We start from the raw sequence: 23,536 nt of genomic DNA on the forward strand, positions 1-23,536 counted from the left end.
AGAGGCGCCTTTAACCAGCCCAGATTATATTTGAAAGCCGACTGTTCATGCAGAATCTGTTTTATTTGCACTTCTTTGGTTTTCTTTAAATATTTCCAGTGTTTAATGTTGAAATGAGCCAACAGTAGATACTTCATATTTACTAACATGACTCAACCATAATTTTCAATTCTTTTTCTCATATAAATCCAACAAAGCACACATGTTGGTGCCACAGTACCTCACCTGGATGAGCATACACCGACCGATTTCTTACATTTATCCGCTTTCACTCTTTCCCCACTTTCCTGTCACTTTCTGCATTTTCCTGTAGATAAAGGCAAAGCATGTAATATAAATGTTTAAACAATAAAAAGAAAGCAGAAGACATCTACTGCTCTTTAAATTTATAGAAAAAAAAACTACAAAAAAGAGCAAAAACAAGTTGTTGTTTTTTGTTTTTTGGAACAAATCACCAGAAAAACCCACGAAGTTTTCATCGGGACCTGTTTTTTCTGCACAGTAATGCTTCTTTGGTACTGAGCTTAAAAATTCTTCTTCGTCTTCCTGTTTCTGAAGGCGAGGGCGCAACATTTAAAGAACGACAAAAAAAATCATTTTTTATAAAAACATCCACATTAACGTCAGACAACTGGACTAACTTGAATTTTCGGATTATGCACTTCAGTGTTTGATATAAGAGAACTGAGAACGCCCCTGTCTTGTCTCAGCAGCAGTTATTAGACCACAGTCAGTGTTTAAAGATGACTTCCCCTCATCGACATGCCAGTGTGTGCATTATCCTCAACACTAAATGAGGCTTTTTAATTGTTAGTTTATGTAAAAGCTGCTGAATGCATGGGTAAACAGACGTCACGAGTTCGTCCCCTGGGGTTTAGCTCCTTTTTTCCCTTCCTCTCTCTCTCTCTTACTTTGATGGAGTCATTTCAGATAACTTCAGACCCACCTCGCTGCCGCCTCCCTCCCTTCCACCTCCTCCTCTACTCTCTCATCCGTCCATCTTTGTTCATGTCAAACCCCCGCCCTCCTTCCTTTCTTTCCCCCCCAGCTCACCTTCCCTCCATCTTTCCTCCCTCATTCTCGGTCCCTCCCACCCGGGCCCATCAGAGTAGTGCGGATCCTTTGGTAAACGTCTGGTGCCTTGCAGAGTTTGTCAGTAAAGCCAGAGCTAATTAGAGGAATCACAGAATAATTAGTTTTTCTTTTTGTCGTTTAATTCCCACCATCCCCTCATCACCCCATCCCTCTCCGCCCATCTAGTTTTTTTTTTTGCTGTCAACAATCAACACAGCCACTAAGCTATAGGACGTTTCCACACCTTCTATCATCCTCTAAACGTTCCACTTTGTCTTGATTTTCATTTCAATCGCTCATCTGTTTTTTCTCTACATCTCTCTTAATCTCCCTCCTTCTCCTCTGCGTCTCTTCCTACATCTCTCAGTGCCTGGCTCCTTTCTACATCTGTCTCCTCTCTCCCCGTGGAGTGTTTTCCCGCCCACACCTTTTTCTCTATTGAGGTTTCTCTTGCCGCTGTTGACTTAAACACATGGTCGAGCTTGTTTTCTCACTCTGTGCCTTCCTCCCACTCTGCTCCCACCCTCCCCTCCCTCTTTTCTCTCTCTTTTCTTTCTCCCTGGCTCACTCTTGTTTATCCGTATAGCCACTGTTTGTTTACACATCTATTTCTCCCTCCAGGTTGGCCGACAGTCCGCTCCTTCAAAAACGATTTCCCCAATACATCCCTCCATCCTCTGCTGCTTGTCTTCATCTCCTCGGAGTGCCCGTTTCCTCCCTTCCTCTATCAACATCTTTCCTTCCACTCCTCTTTATAAGTTATGCCTCCTTCTATTGGCCCCCCTCCCTTCTTTTTTTCTCTTAACCACCCCTCGATTGCTCTTGTTTTGTAGAAATGATAAGGCGGCTGGGAGGAGGAAGGGTCTCTGGTCGCAGCCGAGGTAATTGCCACTTTATGGCTCATGTTTTGTGTTGAGAGTGCTTCGGTTTAGTCTGACTTTGCAGCCTCAACGGCAGAGCCCAGTGACGTCGTGTCAGCTAAACTAACAGTAAAGGTCTGCAATTATCTGCACAGGCCGACTTTCAAAGACGTAATACGTCCACGAAAACAAGCAGATGGAGGATATTTGATGAGTAAGTCTGCTCATGCTTTGTCATCACAGTCACAAATCCATCTCATGAGCTGCAGTCATGAGGAAAATAAGTACATCCCGAGGACTGCTGACTTTTTGGGACGTGTTTGGACAAGAAAATGTGAGATGTAAAAATATAAACACGTCATGTTCTCCAGTGGAAAAATTTATGTTCACTAGTTACTTTTGCTCCCTTTGGAAGAAATTATTTCAAGTAGAAAAGCTTAATTTATTATTCTTTTTAAAAGTCCTCCAGTTCCAAGATGTTTGAGGGTCTTCCTGACCCTTTAAATCCTCCCACTCCATTTCAGTCAGGTTCAGATGTGGGCATGGCTCCATTAAACTCAGTTTTTTTCTTGTTGAGCAGTTCTTTGGTAGGATGGTTAATGTGCCTTAGCATAACTGTTGCGTTGAGAGGCCCACCTCTGGTTCAGCTTTCAGACAGATGGCCACATTATCTTCAATCACTCTTTGACTGCAAGCATTTACAGAGACATGAGAGTTGAGGAATCCTTGAGCATGGTTATGAGGTTTGAGGTTCTATGAGCGGGATCATTGATGTTTTAGTAAAAATTTGTACTTCGTTTTTATGATAGTTTTTCTTTTCTTGGCTGTTAAATTGAGCTATGAAGAAGCTGTGATGTGTTTTGCTTATATTTAGAAGTATAGCTTTCAAGTTATAGAAACCCTTATTAAAGACAGATTTTTTTATTTATCAGATTTGACCTATGACTCCTAACACCCACATTTTGTGCTGTGATGGCCATCGAAACAACCACTGAAACGGTCCGTACCTCCACCAGGCTTTTAAAAAATCTCTCCTCAGCAGGCAGGAACTGAGTCTCTGGACAAAGAAGGAAATCTGGCTTTTGATTTATTTGTGATATTTTCCTGAGAACATCAAGAAGACATCTCCCAATTTTTCTCATTTCGATTTGAGATGCATTTCCAAAGATAAGACCCCAAATATCCAATATTGCGCTCTCACATTGGCGAATGATTCTTCCAAAAAGCCCCGACTATTATAAATTTTAATTCAAAGCTGTCCGTAACTTTATGAGTAGTTCTTTTAACAAACAAAAGAAAGTGACAGAAGCAGCGTGGCAGATATGATTGCAGTTATAGTTGTGGGACATGGCAAGACCTGCTTCTAAAAGGACTCCACAGAGACAGCGAAACATTTCCACCTTAATTACATATCTGCATATAACATATCTACTGTCAGTATGAGCAAAAAGCTGTCTTTCATTCATTTGATCAATATTGCTCGGGACCAGACCATCGGGAACGTCTCCTGCCACAGAGTTGGAAGAAGACGTCCTACCATGGTGTATACACATACACACTTTGGTTCTTGGCTTTAAGGGTGACTAAAAACAGCACGTTAGCTCTCCACATCGTCTTCAGTCTGCACACACATCGCATCACCCTTTTGTTCTGTCTACTACAGTATACCTCTAACTCTTTCTGTCCTTCTCTCCCTCTCTCTGTCCATCTGTTCTGCTGAGTCGTGCGATCATGAGAGGGTCTATACATCACCTCTCCACCTCCCGTGGAACAACGCAGTGGAGGAGGGGAGAAAAGGAAAAGGGGGAGAGATTGGACTGGTTCTATCTCTCTTTCTCTTTTTTGTCTTCTCTGCACACACACACACTCAAACCGCCTTCACAGCACCAGCAGCAGCTGTTAGCAATGACTGCAAATTGTTTTCCCTGCACCTATTTGTGGCACACTACTGATTGCAAGGTCCTTTCTCTCCTGCGTTTGCGTGCATGAGCGGTCACGTCCACGCCGGTCCGTCCGCATGCGTGCGCGAGCCGGATTAGCGTTTTAGCTGCATTAGGAAGAGACTGAGACCAACACTTAGTTTAATGGAATTTCCATTTTCTACTTTTTTGAGAGCACGGTGTTATCTGATGACGGATCAACGCGCTCTCGCGGAGAGCCGCATAGAGAGCCGAGAGAGCGAGCGATGAAGAGACGGGGGGGGGAAAGCAAGAGACAGGGAAAGCAATAGATGGGAAGAGACAGAGTTGTGTGACTGATGAAGGGAGGGGTTTTACTAAACACGCGGCGAGAAAGAGACAAACTGAGTGAAATGAAGAGAATTTAGAGAAAGACACAGTAATGTTCTGAATGTGGGAGGGAGGGAGGGCGGCGGGCAGAGGGAGATGAGTAGAATGCAATAATGTGATAAAGCAGCTGAGGAATGGAGGTTTTTCTACACTCTGACGCTTTTAGCCCCATTTCTACTTTTTACGGCAGATTTCATCATATTACCAAAGGCCATTTTGGCTCTATTGTGGATAATAGGCTGCTGTGGAATTATTGGAGATGCTGCCTTAGATAATGGTCACTCTCCCTCGCTCTCTGTCTCCCCTGCATGTGAGAGGGAGAGGTAAGGCAGAGGAAGCAAAGGGGAGGAGGAGAGAGATTAATAGCATACAAAGATGGGCAGAGTTGGGGGCGATGAAGATAGCAGAAAGTGCAGCATGTAGAAAGGCAGCTAAATGTGTAAGACAAAGCGAGGGGGAGATGGGTTGTGCTCCGTAGTTTGTGTGTTTGTGTGCACGCTCAGACAGATTTGTGAATGTTTTCTTCTAATACAATAAGTGGATCAGAAAATTGGATTTATTCGTCATTATATCCCTTCTCCAGAGCAAGGAAAGCACCAGAATTCATATCTTAAAGGCTCACACTATCTTAAATATCTGGCTTTTTTGACTATCTTATCCACAGATTGCTTGCATCTCTGAATAAAAAGTATGTTTTTGAGGAAAGCTGCAGCATTTAATGGGATTGAAATCACCAAAAAGATGAATAACAGTATTAACATCGGTTGCTAGTTTTGTTAGGGATGTGCACAGTTACTCAAATAGTGGATTCAACATTGCCACCCTCACTAGCTGTAACCAAAAACTGTTGTCATTTAAACAAATGATTCTTAATTTGTTCATGCAAAAAAGGTTGGTAATGTACTATTAGACAGCAGCCCGCTCCCATCATATGGAGCAAGAGGGAAAGTGAGACAGACGACATCTCATAAGGTTGGTTCTTCAGTTTAAAAACTGTGGTTGTCTAGGCTGTAAAATGATTTAAAACTGCTCGACTTAAAGTACAGGCAAGAAAGGAAGGCTGCTAATGCTAGCAGCTAAGCCAAACTCTGCACACCAGCCTGATATAGTGTGCATAAAGTCGCACACAGTGCATCCTTTTGTCTAAACGTAAATGGTGTAAAAAGGGGCGTGGCTTCCAGTTCTGAAACATAAAACCAAACTGTTACATAAATCTGCATTCTTTTTAATCACCACCAGGGGGCATAGCTGTGGTTTTACAGCGTAAAAAGGAAAACGCCCCTCAGCCCTTTTCTCTGTTACCTCAGCCAACACTTTCCTGATGACTTTATGGGGTCATTCACTTGTTTCAGGTTCAAACATTAACTTTTAGGAAACTGTGATCATTCTAAGACATTAGCTACAATAGTTTCACAATTGGATCCACCCCTTACGCGTCACACTTTTAAAATGCCAAAACTGCAGATCGAGGCATAGCAGGACTCGACAAACCAATGGGTCGCATCATTGGTATATGCTAAATATATTTCCTTCCCCATGAACCCTTGTGCTGAGTGAACAAGTCATTAGCCATTGAAATTTATATCACTGACTCAAAGTTGTACTTAATGTGACCCAAACTGAGTGAATTTATCTGAAAAGTGTTTACCGAGGTCAGGGCCGAGGCCTCTTTTATCACAGATTTAAATAGGGCTGCAATCTTTCCACAGTGACGGGGTTCTCCCCCTGGTGGCCATTAAAAAGCATGCAGGTTTGTCGCACTTCTGTGTTTTTCACACAGTTTTTCACATTCTGTGTATTTTCACTTTTAAAAGGGAAAATGGAAGCTTCGTCCATCTTTTATAGAGTCTATGGCTGTAATTATTCTCAAATTCCTCACAGCTTCCACTAGACTAGCATGCTTTAACGAGGCATTAACCACAGCTCCACATGGCACATCACCGAAGCCATTTCTCTAAATATATTTAAAAAGCGTGCCTTTCACACCAATAAATCACGTAAACAGACTCTCGTTTAAACTGTTTATTTCACCGCATGGTTGGCTAACATCCTTTCAGTTTGCTGTCACAGTAGTCCCATAATCCAGTATCTCTGTTTGCATTTTTACACTGAGCTTAAACAGGAAGATGGAACAGCAGCTACAGACCTCTCAATTTACATCCATGTTTATGAGCTTGTAATCTTCTCCTTCACAATCAAACATTATAGTTTTCCTTCTTACTTTGCATATTATTCGTCGTCAGCTGTTCAGATACAGTAAAATATGACACAGTCATATAAACAGGGTACATATATGGGTTGGTTTGGACTCTTGGTTGGCTGCAACAGTGGATTTGAAGACATCACTATAAGATCTCCATTATTAGAGAAAGTGATATTTAGTTGTTGGCCTGATTCATCGCTGCTTCGGTGTTGCAGTTGATTCCTACGATAGAAATATATGCTAAGAATTGAACCGATGGAGAGATTGAGTGCACGTACATAACTGTGGGTGTAAGTGTAGCAGCCACAGACAGCACAGTATAGATTGCTTATAAGCCCACAGCTACAGAAGACGATCTCACTGGAATATGGTAGGATAGAAGGTGGGGGCAGTTAAAGGGGTGGAGGAATCAAGATGGAGGGAAGGTGAAGTGGATTGAAGCAGAAGGAAGGATGTGAAGTCGAGAGGAGGAGAGAAAAGAGCGCCTGAAGAAATACAGGAAAGGGAGAGAGAAGGAGAAACTGAGGAAGAATGACAGAGGGAAGGAGGGAAGGGGAACCCATTGCCCTGAGACTAAAGCAGAGTGAAAAAGAGTGAAAAGAAAGGGAGAGCGCAGAAGAGTGATAGCCTTACAGCAGCACCTAATGGCTTCTCTGGAGAGAGGGAAAAGGAGAGAGAGATGGGAGGAGAAGGCATAATGAGGGGGCTATGACAGAGGCAGAGATAGATTTAGAGAGGTAGATGGAGAGAGAGACAAAGAGAGGTGGAGGTTACACGGCCGCTCAGTAAAGATGGAGTCAAAGAAAACAGGAGAAGAGAGTGAAAAACGGTAAATGGTGAAAGGGAGGAGAAGGTGGAGACGAGGGAGGTGAATGATGGCCGCTGAGGTGGGGGGGAGGGACGGATACAGCCGCTAAATGAGCAACAGCGGGAATAAAGATGGATGAGCGTGGACGAAGAAAAACAAATGTGAAACAGGTAGAAAAAACAAATGAAAGCGTGAAAGAATGAGGCGGACGAGAAGGGTGCAAACAAAGCAGGGCGGAGGAATAAATGGGAAGATGGATGGAGCTGAAGGGGTGGATGGAGAACGAGGGGGAGGGAGGAAATGGTGGCATGGGGTGGAGGAGTGAAGAAAAAAAAGTGGAAAAGCAATCAGATGAAGAAGAGATTGAGAGAATGGAAGACAGAGCTGGTGTGACAGCAGAGGAGGAAATTGAAGAGGAGGCTGTTGAGTGAGAGATGGAGGATGGCTGTACGGATAAAAAGGCAGTTTACTGTCACAACGAGGGGGAGGAGAGGGGAGGGGAGGTAGACGGAGATGGGAGGATGGACGGATGCGTGGAACGTATCTTCACCTCCGTTAACAGCCGTGTAATAGCACTGATCACAGCTGTGAATAATTCAAAACCTCTAGTTGGGAATTCTCTCAGGGAAGAGACGGAGCAGTCGCCGTGGCGATATCACACGTACTCGCACGCCTTTGAGACGCGCGCTCGTGTTTGTGTGTGTGCACAACGCATGTCGTGATCTAGACGAGTGAAAAGAAGAGACAGAGCGGTCCCGCCTGCTGCAGCTCAAAGTCGTCCCTCAGATGTTCCATTCTCAGCCGCCATGATTAGATTACACAGGAACACATCAGTCTTCTCTCTCATAACACACACGCGCGCGCGCTGACATCGCTCAATCACTCGCACACACCGTCAGATCCCAGCTTCCCTCTCGTCTGCCTCCCCGTTTTGTCTTTAAGGTCTCCATGGCGACCGTTTCCAAGGTGATTTACTGTAGCACCTGGTCCCTCTCAGGGTGGTACACTCGCCTGCCCGCCTCAATCACTCCCCGGCCACCAATGATCTCATCCCTGTGCTCCGCTCTCCTCCTCCTCTTCTTCTTCCTCTCCTCCTGCCGTGTTGTCGCAGATGTGATTTACACCCGTCTTCTGTCCTCTCGCCGCTCGTCATGTTCAGCCGTCCGTGACCGTTTATTCACCTTATATAAAGCATCAGGATGATATAGAGGTGGTAATAAAGGTATTCATAAGAAGGAGCTCATTAGATGAGCTTATGAAATGCTTTACAAGGTTCAACAAACATTAGTGATTAATAGTGTTGAACCAGACGCTTAATTGATTAGAGATGATTAACAGAAAATTTATAATCACCCCAAGCTCAGGGAGGAAGATGTGAGGGAGTCCTGGCCTGGGTTTGAACCGACACTGTCTAACCACGGAGCCACGAGCAGCAGGAACTCCTTTGCGTCGATGGTTTTAGCTGTTTAGTTCCTTTTTAAAGGTATATCAGTCAGCCACAACACTAAAACCACCTGCCAAATACTGTGTAGGCCTCGTTTGTGTTACCACAGCAGCTCTGAACTACATGAGCGTCCTCTGTTGTCTGACACCGGGGCCTTGGCTGCAGATCAGTGCAGATGTGTTCGGTGGGTCGGGTTTCTTCTGGTCCTCCAGGCACTCCGTCAGATTGGGCTGATGGGACTCTGTGGGCTCTTTTTCACATCCTTTTCCACATCTTTGTGATGCTGGGGGAGGATTCTGCCATCTGAGAGTGTTTTTGCAATGAGGGGTGTGCTTAGTGACAGCCTCCCTTTAAGATTATCCTTAAACCTTCATTTTTTCCTAAAGCTTATATGGATTTGGTCCCCAAACCGTCCCTTAGTTGCACTTCTATTGGTCTGGCTGCTGAGGGACTTCCCATGATGCACTGAGCGTTTCTCCTTTACTCCTGTCTTTTTACTCCTACTGCATCAACTTTTGTCTTCTCTCTCCTACTTTGTCCTTGTCTCTCTATGCTCATCTTTTTGTCTCTCCTCTCTTTCCCCTCAGCCCCTGCTGGTCACAGTAGATGGCTGCCCCTCCTCTTGGTCCGACTGGAGGCCTTTTTCTGTTAAAAGGGAGTTCTTCTTCCCCACTGTCACCGTCAAGTGATGGTCATAGCGGGTCATCTGATTTTCTGTGCTCTATCTCTAATATTACAGGGCTTTTGGCTTGCAGTATAAAGCGCCTTGATGCAAGTGTTGTTGTGAATTAGCTCTGTGTAAATAAGACTGAGTTGAAAGTGTGTGTGCAATCCAGTCTGCTGTCCTAGCCTGAGGGGGCAGTGGGGAATACTTTTGGGGCTTACAGTGTAGGCAGTGGATATTTGTGTGTTTAGTTTGGCCTGTTTGATTAGATTTAAAAAACGTATGCATGGAAGTTTATCTGGGACCAGACTCAGAATCCCAGCTTTGTACATTTTGGGTTGCATGTGCTGCCTGTTTTAAATCCCCACACAGGATTTCTACCAGAACAGTTGTGCTGTCTGAGGAAAAAAACTGTAATTAATTCAATAACCTGGCTCTTTTGTATTTTTTCAACCTCTTCTTCCTTTATCAGGCAGTTTTTATAAGTGCAAAGACATTTTAAGGTAACAGTAAGCTAAACTCACACACTGGCTAACCTGACAGTAGCTTAAAGAAACATCTTAAAATATGCTACATTTAAAAGGAAAAAAAACCTTCATTTTTAGAGGTTTTCCAACACTCTAGTGGAAACCCTGGCATCCCAACTTTATAGGAATAAGAGTTTGAGTCTAAAGTGTGCATATAATGCATATAATATTCTCATTTTTAACTGTAAAAGTAAATGTGAATCAATACAGTGTTTTTTTGCAGAGATCATAGTTTAAGGAATTTCACGCTACACGACTGCAAACGAGCGTGAAGTGACATTCCAGGCTTGCTGCTGTCTGTGGGTGGCATCCTGTGTCTGCACAGAAATCCCTCGGTTAAACACAGAGCCTCCAAACAGCGTTCATGCTGCAGGGACTCATTTAGTCAAACTGATCCACTCCTGCATGCCTACATGCATTTCACAGCGTCGCTGCATGGCATCATGTCGGTTCAGTTATGGTTAAAGGATGATCCCCAAGAAACCCTGTTAACCCAGCCGATTGTTTTGAGCCTGTGAGGTGAATTTTATGAAGGGGGAAAAAAGAAAGTGGAGGGTTGAGTGTGTTTCACTTTGACATTGATCCGTAAATTATGTGTGCGTGAGGATGAGTGTGCGTAGATTCAAAAGATTCTGAAATAGGCCAGTTAGGTTTTAAAGTAGAGAGATGTTAGAGATTAAACAGACCTCTGTGGGGAGCAAAACTCCTCTCCAGCAGTTTAAATATAACTCTCTTCTGGGAGAAACTGAGTAAGTCTACAAGTGTGTGTGCCTGTATGTGTGTTTGAGGGGGCCGGGCTGGGTTAGTGGGTGTATGTGTTGTTCTACATGTGAAAAATATGTGGCTAAGAATCAAACTTTGATCTGTCCTTATTGCTCAGCGCATATTTGTATTTTGGGGCCAAATGTGTTTACATATTCGGTTTTATTTTTCCCTGTGGGAGCAAACCTTCATGTTTTAGGATGAAGACTTGTTTTTGGGCCAGTTTAAGCTTCCGGGAAATTCATGTAAAGCGATGTAATGTCCTCTGAAGCGATGGAAACGTGACTGTGTGTGTGTGTGTGTGTGTGTGTTTCTTGAAGTGACGTCTTCTTTACCTTGGAAGCTGTGGGGATAGTTCAACACTGTAAGGTCTGGCTTCACCATCTGCTTGGTGTTAGTGTGTATGTGTGATTATGTATATGCATGGGAATCTCTCAGCAGGAGCTGCATAACATGCATAAATCTTGCGTTTAACCATAAGCTGCAGTGCACCATCTTTTATTTTTAATCAAATACTTTCTTCACCAAGTCACTGACTTCATATCTTTGTGTTAAACACATATTTAAAAGCATAGCAAGCTGTCTGTCTGACGACAAGCTAAAGACGACCTTTATAGAAGATTTTATTGACGCAGAAATCAATATACTGGTGTCAAAGTGCAGTTCCACTAATGGCCACACGAGGCTACATGCCAACACTGTCATTCCCTACAGATTCATGTGTTAACATGCAAACTTTACAACAGAAATAAACGTGTTTGTAGCCTGAAATCAAAAAACTGTTTAGGCTTCCGAAGCTAATTCGCTCCTTCAGAACAATTCAAGAGGTTTGGGAGGCTGGAATGGGGAATTTTTGAAAAAGTCGCACCGAATTAGGGCACAGAAGCCAAAGAACATCTTTTCTCTGAATTAGCCACAGCAGCTTTGAGAATCAGCTGGAACCAGAGCTTTCTGCCTTGGTTGTGCTGTCAGTGCCTTTTGGAGCATTTTTAATGGGTTCCTGAGAAATTGTTTGGCCTGTGGTACGGTAGAGCCCTTCCAAGAGGTTTTTCTTTTAGTTGAATTCGATTCTAGTATTTTAATAGTTTACTGCTTAGTGCTAATTAGCAGAAATTCTTGTATACTGAGCATCAGCTGATACAGCAGCTTAGCATTCCTACCTGTTGTCCAAATATGGTGACTTCTGGCTCCAAAAAAACCCCCAAAAAACCACTGCAGTTATTAAAAACACTGAGGTTTCAACATGCAGGGTCCAAAAACTAGTGGGTCATGTCATGGTTGCTATGTCCAGTTTTATATGCAGTATATGATTTAATCATCCTCTGTCCAATTCTGTTTCCGATCTTTATCTTTTCCTGTTGTTTATCAGTCTCATATGTGGCTTTCCTCACTCGGCATTGGATTCATTAGACTTAATTGCACTTAATTAGAGTTAATTACTCTTAATTATGTTTGAATTACATAAAAAGTAACAATGTTTTAGTACTGATGAATGGAAATTGATGATGGGTAATAAAAAGCCAAATGACACTCAAGTTTAAGACAAAGAGTGGGCAAATGAAAACAGTGGATTATAGACTAAATAACATAATTATTGCTTTTATCCTCAAAAACAAACTCTGGTTTTCAAATTAAAGGAAAATTCTGTCTTCTGTCCCCATGTTTTTGCATATTGTGGGAATTTTGGGGGTTTACAACACAAGGGAAATTGTGTGCTATAGCCTGTATGTGAGCATACGGTGTCTTCTGCCATCCATTTCACAGGTTTTGAAATATAATCCCTCATGCGTCTGTAGCTGTCTACATCTCCATTCATTCAGGCTGAAACCTTTGAAAATAACAAACTCCACTCCAGCAAACAGGCACATTTGGCAGTCACATTGCCACCTCATTCTTCACGATGCAGTGCTTTTGATTTGCATATTTTGCCACACCTCTCATGCGTCATGGGAGGGGGTCACAGTTTAAGGTCAGCCAGCATGAATCCCAAGGACATTCAGGCATGGATGAGCCCTGGCTGCGAAAGCGCCTTCTGTGACCTTCAGCTGGCTACGGTAACCAGGGACACGGCTTGGATTTGCCCATAAACCTTCACCTGCTGCAGATCTTCTACTCATCTGAATACAGACTTGGGGAAAAAAACCCAATACATTTCCTGTTCACTGTCTCAGTCTGATTGCAGCTGTAGCCTCTGTAACAGACTAATGAAGCATCTCCTTATCCACCCAACCCTCGCTTTGCATCTCCTCTCTCCTCTTCACACCCTCCCCCTCCTCCTCTTACACAAGCGGGTGACAGATGTGAGCCACTCTGGAGAGCACGCAGACACCCAGCGCTCGGCTGCCAGGCGCCGATGCTCTTATAGGCTGTGTGTGAGTGTGTGTGTGTTTCTTTTTGCATAAACTTGTAGTAGTGCTGTAGTAATCTGTCCTTTTTTCTTTGCTTTTCCAGTGTGGGTGCATGTGTTTAGGTGTGTGTGTTATTTCAGTGTAGCAAGTGCAGCCTTTAATCTCACTGCTGTGTGGTCGCAGATGGGATTTTCATCTCAGCTGGAGAGTAGATGTTCATGCCAACAGGGGTATTTCCAGTATTTTCTAAATGGTGTAGAAATGGGTGGGGGACCGAGAACCAGAACATGAAAAATAAATCACCTAAAAACTGGGTAAAAAATGAGTCCTGTTAGCTCATGAGCAAATTTCCTGCATTCGGAGGCATGGCTGCCGCTTAACAATATGGCAGCAGATGCTTCAGTAATGAAGCTGAGAAAATGCAGAATTGCTACAACTGTCAATATGTTTTATTGTACTGGGTGGTAGAAGTAGTTGTTTAGCTTAGCTTAGTTTAGCTAAATAAAGGGTTTAGAGAATTACAGGAAGTGGCCCAAGGCACTGTGGCGCGTTTAAGGGGGAGTCCATTTTCGTCCAGGATGGACCGTCTCCTAGGCAAGGCGTTTCGCTCATGTCATATTGGGAGGAGTCCCTGGGGCAGACCAGGGCTCACTGAGTGGAACATATCTCTCGGTTAGCTTGGGAACACCTTCGTATCCCCCCGGAAGAGGTCGCCAGGATGACGAAACTCTGAGCTTCTCTGCTTAGACTGCTGCCCCCCTGTGAGCTGAACCCAGATAACTGATAGAAAATGGATGGATCTATTATCTTCTACTTATCCAAAGTCAGGTCATGGTTGTAGCGAGGCAAACAGGATATTTTACATGTTCTTTTTCACAGCAGCACTTTGCAGTTCTTCCTGGGGATCCGAAAATGTTCCAGGCGAGATGAAATATGTAATCTGTCCCGCAGGTTCTGGGTCCTCCCTGCAGTCCCCTTCAAGTTGTACGTACCCGGAAACCTCCACAGGGACGCATCCAGGCAACACTCTGATCAAATGCCTGAACCACCTCACCTGTCTCCCAGGAAGGAAACTCTATCCTGAGCCCTTACAGCTCTCAGAGCTTTTCACCTTATCACTAAAGCCTCAGTTATACTTTTCATGTCCACTCTGGTCCAAGTGAGGTAAATTTCATGAACAGTGAACATGAAGGTCCTTGCGGATGTCCACCTGCTTGCCTGTTTCAATGATTGCGTAAACTCATCTGCAGAGAATTTATATTACAATGCAGCGACTAGGCATGCGCCCCAGGCAGTTGACTTCAGAAATATAACAGGAATAACTACTTAGCCATTGGATCTTCAGCCATCTGTGTCCGTAACAGAGTATGATCAAGGCCTAAGGCTGAGCCCAGCCACCCTGTGGAGAAAACCCATTTTAGCTGCTTGTATTCCCAACCTTACTTTTGCGGACATATCTCACATTTCATGACCACAGGCCAGGTTGGAGGGTTGGTCATCTGATAAATCGAAAGCTTTGCCTGCCGTCCTTCAGCTTCAGATGTCACAATGTCCAATTTTCACCAATGTGGGGTCGTTAATCAAAATAATGCAGTACACATCGATTACTTTTAGAAAATGTAATGCTTCACATTACTTAAGTACTCTGTCAAGAAGATAATTTTCACTGCTGCTACTGTAACATGGTCTGAAATACGTTGTCACATAATCATACCAGTGAACAATACGAACAAAAACAAATCCCAGTCCTAACCAGTTCAGACACACAAAGCCGACAGCAAAGTCGGTAAAAATAAAATAAAAAGCCCAAGAGGTTACCTGTTTTGTTACCTGGTGGAGATGATTCAGTTCAGTTTTATTTATATAGCGCCAAATCACAACAACAGTCGCCTCAAGGCACTTTATATTGTAAGGTAGACCCTACAGCCTCTGGCTGCTTGGCTGGGGTCTGCATGCGCTCACCGTTCAAGTCATTTTGAGTTCTTTATCAGCTTTTATGCAGATGCTCACAAAGAGCTGGTTTTGTGTTAGCAGCAGTGATCTCTAGACAGGATACAGTTTGCTATTGTGTTCTTTCCCTTTCGTGCAATTATAGTTAAGCTACTGTTCGTATCTAAATTCCTTAAAAACTGTTGACTGTGACGCCATTTCCCTCCAACCTGCACACAAACTGAAGCTGGATGATTGCAGCATGAGGAAAGAAAATTGCATGTTTGGAGGGGTTTTGTATCTACTTGTCTTGTAGGTGACTGAGGAGCCATAATTGCATCTGTCTTGTGATTATTGAATTTAGGGCAGAAATATCTTACATTACTGCCATATAGAAAAATGTAATGTGATTACTGTAATGTGTTACACACAGTGCTGACTTTCACAAAAAAAATGTATTAAGGGCAAAATGACTAATAATAATACAAAAATTTTAAAAAATCAACTTTATTTTACTGTAATCATCAGATCACACGGCAGCAACTGAGTGCATTAGACATGGACAAGATGATCTGCTAAAGTTGGGGGAAAAAGGTGATTTAAGTGACATGCATGGGTGTTGGTGCCAGACGGACTGGTCTGAGCATTTCAGACTGCTGATCTACTGGGATTTTCCTGCATAGCTATCGTTAGGGTTTATAGAGAATGGTAAAACAAAAAACAAAACAATCAGCTGCAGTTCTCTGGGTGAAAATGACTTGTTGATATCAGAGGTCAGAAGCCAATGACCAGACTTTCTGATAGAAAGACAACAGTAATTTCACTCTTTACAACAAAGGTGTGCAGGAGAGCATCCATCAAACCTTGAAGCAGATGGGCTACGGCAGCAGAACACTACACCAGGTGCCAATAACAGGAAACTTTGGCTAAAAGATTTGGACAGTAGAAGATTGGGCTCCTTAGTACCAAGTGAACATCATTTAAACACCCAAGGTCTCTCTGGGTGTTTTTGCTGACCCATCTTCTGATGGCTGCTTCCAGCAGAAAAAACACGCCATGTCACAAAGTTCAAAACATCTCAAACGGCTTTCTTGAACACTCACTGTTCTGTCTACCTCATCTCACACACGACCAGTTGGGAAAGATGGCCGCCCCTCCCTGAGCCTGGTTCTCCCGGAGCTTTCTTCCTTTCAAAAAGGAGTTTTTCCTCCACACTATCGCCAAGTGCTTGTTCAATAGGGGATCATCTGATTGTTGGGTTTTCTCTCTGTTATTGTAAGGTCTTTACAATACATTAAAAAAACAGCTTGAGGGGACTGTTGTTTATGAATCGGCGCTATATAAATAAAACTGAATTGAATTGAACTAAATTTCACTCGATGCCCTCCACAGTTACCAGATCTCAGTCCAATAGAGCACCTTTGGGATGTCGTGGAACGGGAGGTTTGCATCATGGATGCACGGAAGACAAATCTACAACAACAGAGGCCAAAATCTTTGAGGAATATTTCTGGCAACTTGTTGAATCTAAGCCTCAAACAGTTAAGGCAGTTCTGAAGCCAAAAGGGGTCCAACCCAGTACAGCTTTACCGAATGAAGTAGCCCAAAGTGTATTTACCTAAACGAATTAATGCATTATTAACCCTTATAAGTACATAAATAAATAAACAATAAAGTGACTAAACCAATGTGAACAGATACCACTGATATATGGCGTACTCACTTTGTGCACAGAAAGTCATGACCCTAAAATAGAGCACCAGACTGCAGTGACTCAATCAGACCCGAACAAACTGGGTGCCAGTCCCTGCATACCAATGCATTCACATAAACACAAATACAGTTAATGCAGCAGACGCATATTTCAGCCTCTCTTATACATGCACACACACACACATACATGCACACACACATATTTCCGCTCACTTCATGTGTAATGTAATCACCTAGGCTCTCCATGCCTGCTAACCCAATAAAGCTGACAGTCTCCAACACACAGTTACATACACACAAACAAACACACACATGCTCCAGAATACATTCAACTCTCTCTTGATTTCTTCTCCTTTCTGCCTCATCTTTTCTGCCACAAACCGTCCGACTTACAGGAACTGTTTCAGTTACAAACTTCAGCCTCTGACTGAGCTCTTATTCGTTAGCAGCTAAGCTTCAAGTCACTTTATCCACTGACCCATTTCTGCTGAACAGCTCAGAGTTTGGGGGCTGACTCGAGCCGGTCCGAGGTGCCAAAACGAAGCGTCTGGGGGAGAGAGAGTTGGATCGACGGGGCTGACAGAGAAAACAGACACAGAGCGTGCTCTTTGTTACATTATTAACAAGAGAGGACAAAGAGAGTGGAAGATTGGTCGAACATATTAATGCTGCACGGGAGACTCGTTTGTACCCGTGTGTACTGTATGCTGTTTGTTCGGGTCTGCCCGGTTGTTGCGGAGGGTGACCAGGCGCGGCGGCCATAACCGCTCCTCCGAGCGCCATCTGCTCCGCGCTGCAGCAACTGTTGCCAGGGTACCTGCTCTCCTCTCCTCCCCTCCAGCCCACCTTTTACTCCTCCTCCTCTTTTGGCTCATCACCTCCATCGCATCCTCTCGATTTTTCTCCCCAAACAAGATCTACGCTCAAATCCTCCTCCTGTGGTTGTCCTTCTGCTCTCATGCCTCGTTTCTCTCCACACACATGCTCTTTTCTCTTCCCTCCAATTAATTTAATTTGCCTTTTCATTCTGAAGAGGATACCTGCTTTCGATTTAATGAGCTTTATTGGCGTGAGATTTAATTCTTTGTATATTAGCGATGCTCCAGCGAAGTATTAACAGCGCTGAAATATTACTAATACTAATTCATTTACTGTGTTTCCATTATTTCACTCTTCGTGTCTGTCTTCTCCATGTCTCTTTATTTAAGTAGAAGATGTGTCGGAGCTGTGCTTTCTTTAGGAAGATGCCACTGTGCTGCTTTTGCACCACCTCCAGGAAAATCTTTAAGACTTTTTCCTCTCCTCTTTCCTCTCTAACCCGTCTTTCTTCCGTTTGTTCACTCCTTTGCAGTTGTGTGGACATGACTCAGGGCCCCCTCTCTTCAGAGAAGAGATGGAACCTAAGAAAGAGTGGAGAAAAAAGGACTTTGATGGGGGGGTGGGGGGTGTTTAGAGAGAAGGAAAGAAAAGTGGTAGAGTGAGAGAGGGAGAGATCGTAGATCAGAGCCGTCATGATTGAGCCATCTGCTGAGAGGAGGCCAGTGAGACCCGCACACACACGCCTGTGCTTAAAGATCACCACTGCCACCCGTTGGTCATTTCCCAACACTACAGCTTGCCGTCTCTTCTCCGCTCTCATGCATTGTCTAACTGCTGCGCTGCCATCCGGGCACAAACATGCCATCCGGAGATGAGACACGTAGCTCTGAACATCGATCAGTCTGGTCTGGCTGTCTGGTGAGCCAGTCCTAAGCAGCCGATTCTGTTTGCTCCACAGGGCTTTTTGTGCTCTAATATACGAGGTTTATCTACACGTAACTCTCTTCTAAGAAGAGCCGAGCCTCAATGCGGATTATGAGGCTTTGGCTCTTTCAAAACATATTGAGTATACTGGTGTGTTACTGACTCAAGCCAGCGCTGTGATTTGGTGCTGTAATCCCGCGTTTGCTGTTTCATTCTTGCCCTGTAGTTAAATGTGATTTGTTGTACACTCTTTGTTCCTGTGTGCTGGTGCATTTTTATGCGAGCAAACACTCTTTACTGGCCTGAATCATTCTTTCCTCTCCTCTCAGTCCTCCCCCCTTCTATTGCTGGCAGGCCTAAACAATGTCCACTCTCGTTCAGCTGTCTAACCTTTAATAGATCCATAAACACTCCACTCCCATTGGCCAGAGCAGGCTATTTCATCCTATTAGAGATTAGCATACGCCTGAGTGGAGGAGGAAGTGCTCTTTATATGCTAATGAGGAGATAATGTATGCAGCACAGTGAGGACAAGCCGGTGCCCCCGTTGGGAGGACTCAGGGTGGCCCAGCATGCTGAATCTTGAGGCAGTCTTGTCTTTATCTTGTTTTTCACTGTCATTCACAGACAGCTGGACTGTGTCTTTGTGAGTTAAAATACATCACAAGGCTCGACTGCAGCGTTATGCCAAAAAAGGACCATGCAAAGCCGGCAGTCTAAATGCCTGCATCTCTGATAGTGTATCAAATATGCCTTCCTTATGTATCTGATCTTATTGTGTGGCTTTCACTTGTGATAAAGAGCGATAACAATGACTCAGTGGAGAGGAGATTTTTAGAGTCTGAAATGGTTTTGTTAGATGCCGAGAAGCTAATGCGGCTCCTTTTTGTTTGGTTTTACGCCTTTAACCGAGCATACATGATTAAAAATGGCTTCAGTGGAATATTTAAACATCTTGGGAAATACATATACTTTTCTTTCTTGCAAAGAGAGTGTTAGCACTGAGAGTTTTGACCTGTATGGTTTACAATTACACCTTCGCGTGTATTCTTTTGACTCACTTGGCACTGCTAAAGAGAAATTCTTGACAGAAAAACTGTAGGAGTTTGTTTACCATGTGGCTAAATGCTACCTAGCTATACAGCATGTAGTGATTCACCGGTGACCTTGTGGAAGTTCTTTCTTTGCCTTCCCGTCAACGAGTTTCGTGTAATTTATCCTGATATACTGACAGACAAATAGACAACATACATACAAGCTGGTTAGGAATAATATTATTGCAGCTGTAGCTTTATAGAGCTTTATAGATGCTAGTTGGCTGATTTTTTTTATCTTTTCACACAGAAGGTGGAGCTACAGCCTACTGTTTCCTGTCTTTATTCTGTAGACTGTATATAAAAAGTTGCCATAGCTTCTGAATATGAGAAGGTTTATGATGCAGAACCATCATCAACCTGCATTCTTTCTAAAGGCCAGCAGGGGTCAAGTCCTCTGACTATCCACTTTACTCTGTGACCTCATTAAATTCTTTGTATTTTGTTAATTGTTGTCATTATTAAACTCAAGAAGGGTGACAGAGAAGGGCTTGCTTTAGGGAGGAGCCAACTGATGACATCATAGTGGCTACTTTCATCTCTTATATACAGTCCATGCTTTATCCTAGGCTAAGCCAGCTGGCTGCTTGCATCATATTTAAATGACAGTTGTGCAAGTGTGCTGTGATGTCTTCTTAGCTGATTGCCCAGCTGACCCACTGCCTTCTTCTTTCTAGGAGCAAGGTGTGGTGGGGATGTCACGACCACCTGGCGCCATACCACCTCCTCACCCCGCCAGCGGTGTTGCCTCTGGGGTGGGCCCCAACCAGGGATCAGGTCCACCTCCGGTCTACCGGCAGGACGTGATGAAGCAGATGATGGTGATAGAGCAGGAGAAGAGGGCGCAGTTGCACATGATGGAGCAGCAGAAGCAGCAGCTCTTCAGAGAGCAGAGACAACAGCAGCAGCAGCAGCAACTCTTGGCTGAACAGGTGAGTTTATGTTCATGTCATTCAGTGGGGTGATGATTAAACAGGAAGGAAGGCCTCTGTGACTCATCTGTCACCCATTAAATTATAATTTGTGCGTGTGCGTGTGTGTGTTTGCCTTGTTTGTTCATACATCCATGTAGATTTGTCAGCATCTTCAGCTCAAACAAGAGCAGCTCATCCTCTCTTCTTCCTCACTGTTGTCTGGTTGCATGTATAATTACCCTCAACCAGCCCCCTCTTCACTACTTCCTTTTCATCTCTTCAGTGTGTGTCTGTGTGTGTGTAGATGTGTTTTTGTCACATGCCGCCTGCTGTGATAATATGGTGTTTTCTTTTTATTTCTCTCTCTGTGAGGGAATCAAGTGTTAAAAGAGTTCTGAACTCTGAAGTCACCACCCACTACGAAGGGTTTTAATTGGATCTGCAAAAACATACACAGACACGCAAATATAGGTGCCCAAAAGGAACGCCATCCTGCTGGGATTTAGTGTATGTTGTTAACTGAGTATAAAACGAGCAACCTGTCCATGCATACATTCAGGACCTGCTTTAAAATGTGCAGACTGCTTATTAATAATCAGACCTTTCAGGTTTCTCTTTATACCTGCAAAACAAACTGTGGCTACATCATTACACTAATCAGTTATGATGCTGTTAATGCAAAAGAGCATCACACAGGTTCTGTACGCAAATCTAACCCCGTCAGCACACATCTTCCTCTCTTCTTCTATACCAAAACATCTGTTTTAGTACAGTTATACCCAACATCTGCCTAAACTCAACAGTAAAAACATCTGCCTAAATTCAATTATACCAACATCTGTCTTAACTCAGCTGTATCAGCATCTGTCTTAACTCGACCAACATCTGTCTCAGCTCAGCTGTACCAGCATCTGTCTCAACTCAGAACCTGTCTTGACTCAGCTGTGCCAACATCTGCCTGAACTCGGCTGTACCAACATCTATTTTAACTCCACTGTATCAGGTGGCCAACATATAAACTCTAGCAACATCTGTCTTAACTTCATTATACCAGCATCTGTGTTAATACAATTATATCATCCATCTTAACTCAATTGTACCAGTGCCTGTCTTAACTCAGCTGTACCAACATCTGTCTCAACTCAGCTGTAACAACATCTGTCTTAATGCAATTATACCATCTATCTTAACTCAGTTATACCAACATCTGTCTGAACTCAACTGTTCTGATATCTTCTTCTGCTGTCCCCAACGCCGTTTACCCAACACATCTTCCCAAAGCACCAAATCACAACAGTAGTGGCCTTAAGAGGCTTTATATTGTAAGGTAAAGACCCTACAATAATGGGGCGAAAACCCCAACACTCAAAGGACCTTTGAGCAAGCACTCGGCGACAGTGGGAAGGAAAAACTTCCTTTTAACAGGAATAAACCTAGGCTCAGGTAGAGGGGGCCTCCCTGAGTCTTGGTGACTTTCTTTAGGATGAGGGGAGGAAGAGAGGACAAAGACACGCTGTGGAAGAGAACCTGAGATAAATATTAACTGATGATTAAATGCAGAGTAGTGCTGCAACTAAAGATTATTTTGGTAGTCGACTAATCTGCCAATTTTCTTTGATTAGTCGATTAGTCAATGATTATTTGACTCTTATCTCTGCTTCCTGTGGGCCAACCTTCTGTTCTAGGCTCCAGTGACTCACCTGCTTAAGTCTGACCACCTGTGAACAGCACCCAGTTGTCTCGTCCCACAGCAAAACAGCAGGAAACACATGAATTTGAAAATAATCAAATGTATTTTTAACATTACATTAAAAATAAAATAAATAAAAATATTAGGTAAAACAAGTTAAAATGCTAGTATTTAAACAAAAAAATAACGTGCAAACAGGAAACTAAAAATGGCTTCTGTCCATAGGTTTAAATAAAGCTTCAAATTAAATCAGAAAGATTTTATGCCCCCATATTGCAGTATAACAAAGAGTGGGTTCAGGGTCACCTGATCCAGACCTAACTATATGTTTTATCAAAAAAGAAAGTTTTAAGCCTAATCTTGAAAGTACAGAGGGTGTCTGTCTCAAATCCAAACTGGGAGCTGGTTCCACAGAGTGGGGGCCTGAAAGCTGAAGGTTCTGCCTCCCATTCTGCTTTTAAATGCTCGAGGAACCACAAGTAAGCCTGCAGTCTCAGACCGAAGGATACAGTAATATGAACTCTTTAAGATAAGGAGCCTGATTATTCGAGACCTTGTATGTGAGGTCTCCGCTGTTCCCAGCATCTATATAACTTCAGCAAACTTTAACTGTATCAGTATTGTGGAAAATCTGTGCCTGATCTTGACAGTATGAACAACTGTCTCAAGTCTCACTGCCTCACTGTACCGGAAGCCTTATTGTACCTGGACTTAACTAACATCTACTGTAACAAGCATCTATCTGTTCTCAGCTACATCTGTCTGTAACTTAACATCTCCTTCATCTAACATTTGTGTACCGTGATCTATACATAAAATTCCGGCTTCATTAGGGGCTCTAAACAAGAGGATCAACACACTTCTGGCTCCTCCCACCAGAGCACTGATAAAACACCATGCGAATTTATGTGGTTAATAAGTAAGAAGGAAATACTCTAAGGACAAATACCTGCATCTTTATATTCTGTAGTTTTGGCTGTTATTGGCTCTTTAAGGGCAGGCATGGGTCCAGCTCAGGTGGCCATTAGAGGAAGTGCAGCTTTTAGCACTTTACCACATTGGCTTCAATCCGGCTATAGAGGAGCAAAAGAAAGGTTCTTCTGCTAAACTGTTCTTACTGTCAAGTGTGATTCTGTTCTTCTGTGTATCTCACGCTCTAATGATACAAAATTCATGAAATAGGTATGAGCAGATGTAACACGCTTTCAGCGTACATGCTTAACAACTTCCATCTGTCTGTGTCTGCAGCTCCAGCAGCAGCAACATCTCCCCAGACAAATCGGCCAGGGCCAGAGGAATCCATATCCCCAAGTCAATCAGTACCAAGGTGAGACACATGAGCACGTGCGTCCGTTTCACCTGTGCAGCAATGCACACACGGCATGCGTCCGCACAAGAATGGCAGCACCCCACAAGATTTTCTCACACATTATTCTTTATTGGAAAATTAGAAAATGGATTTAGCACCCAGATGG

The 23,536-nt window shown here is 43.5% G+C and overlaps 1 protein-coding gene across 1 annotated transcript in view; it reads left to right on the forward strand.

The window, feature by feature from the left end:
- maml3 (mastermind-like transcriptional coactivator 3) overlaps nt 1-23,536 on the forward strand; it is a 67,717-nt gene that overhangs the window by 38,031 nt on the left and 6,150 nt on the right. The window contains exons 3-4 of the mRNA XM_025908046.1: nt 20,135-20,389; nt 23,310-23,388. Coding sequence (XP_025763831.1) covers nt 20,135-20,389; nt 23,310-23,388 — 334 coding nt within the window. The remainder of the gene's footprint in view (nt 1-20,134; nt 20,390-23,309; nt 23,389-23,536) is intronic.

The sequence above is a fragment of the Oreochromis niloticus genome, linkage group LG6, assembly GCF_001858045.2.
Source record: "Oreochromis niloticus isolate F11D_XX linkage group LG6, O_niloticus_UMD_NMBU, whole genome shotgun sequence".
Taxonomy (NCBI): Eukaryota; Metazoa; Chordata; class Actinopteri; order Cichliformes; family Cichlidae; genus Oreochromis; species Oreochromis niloticus.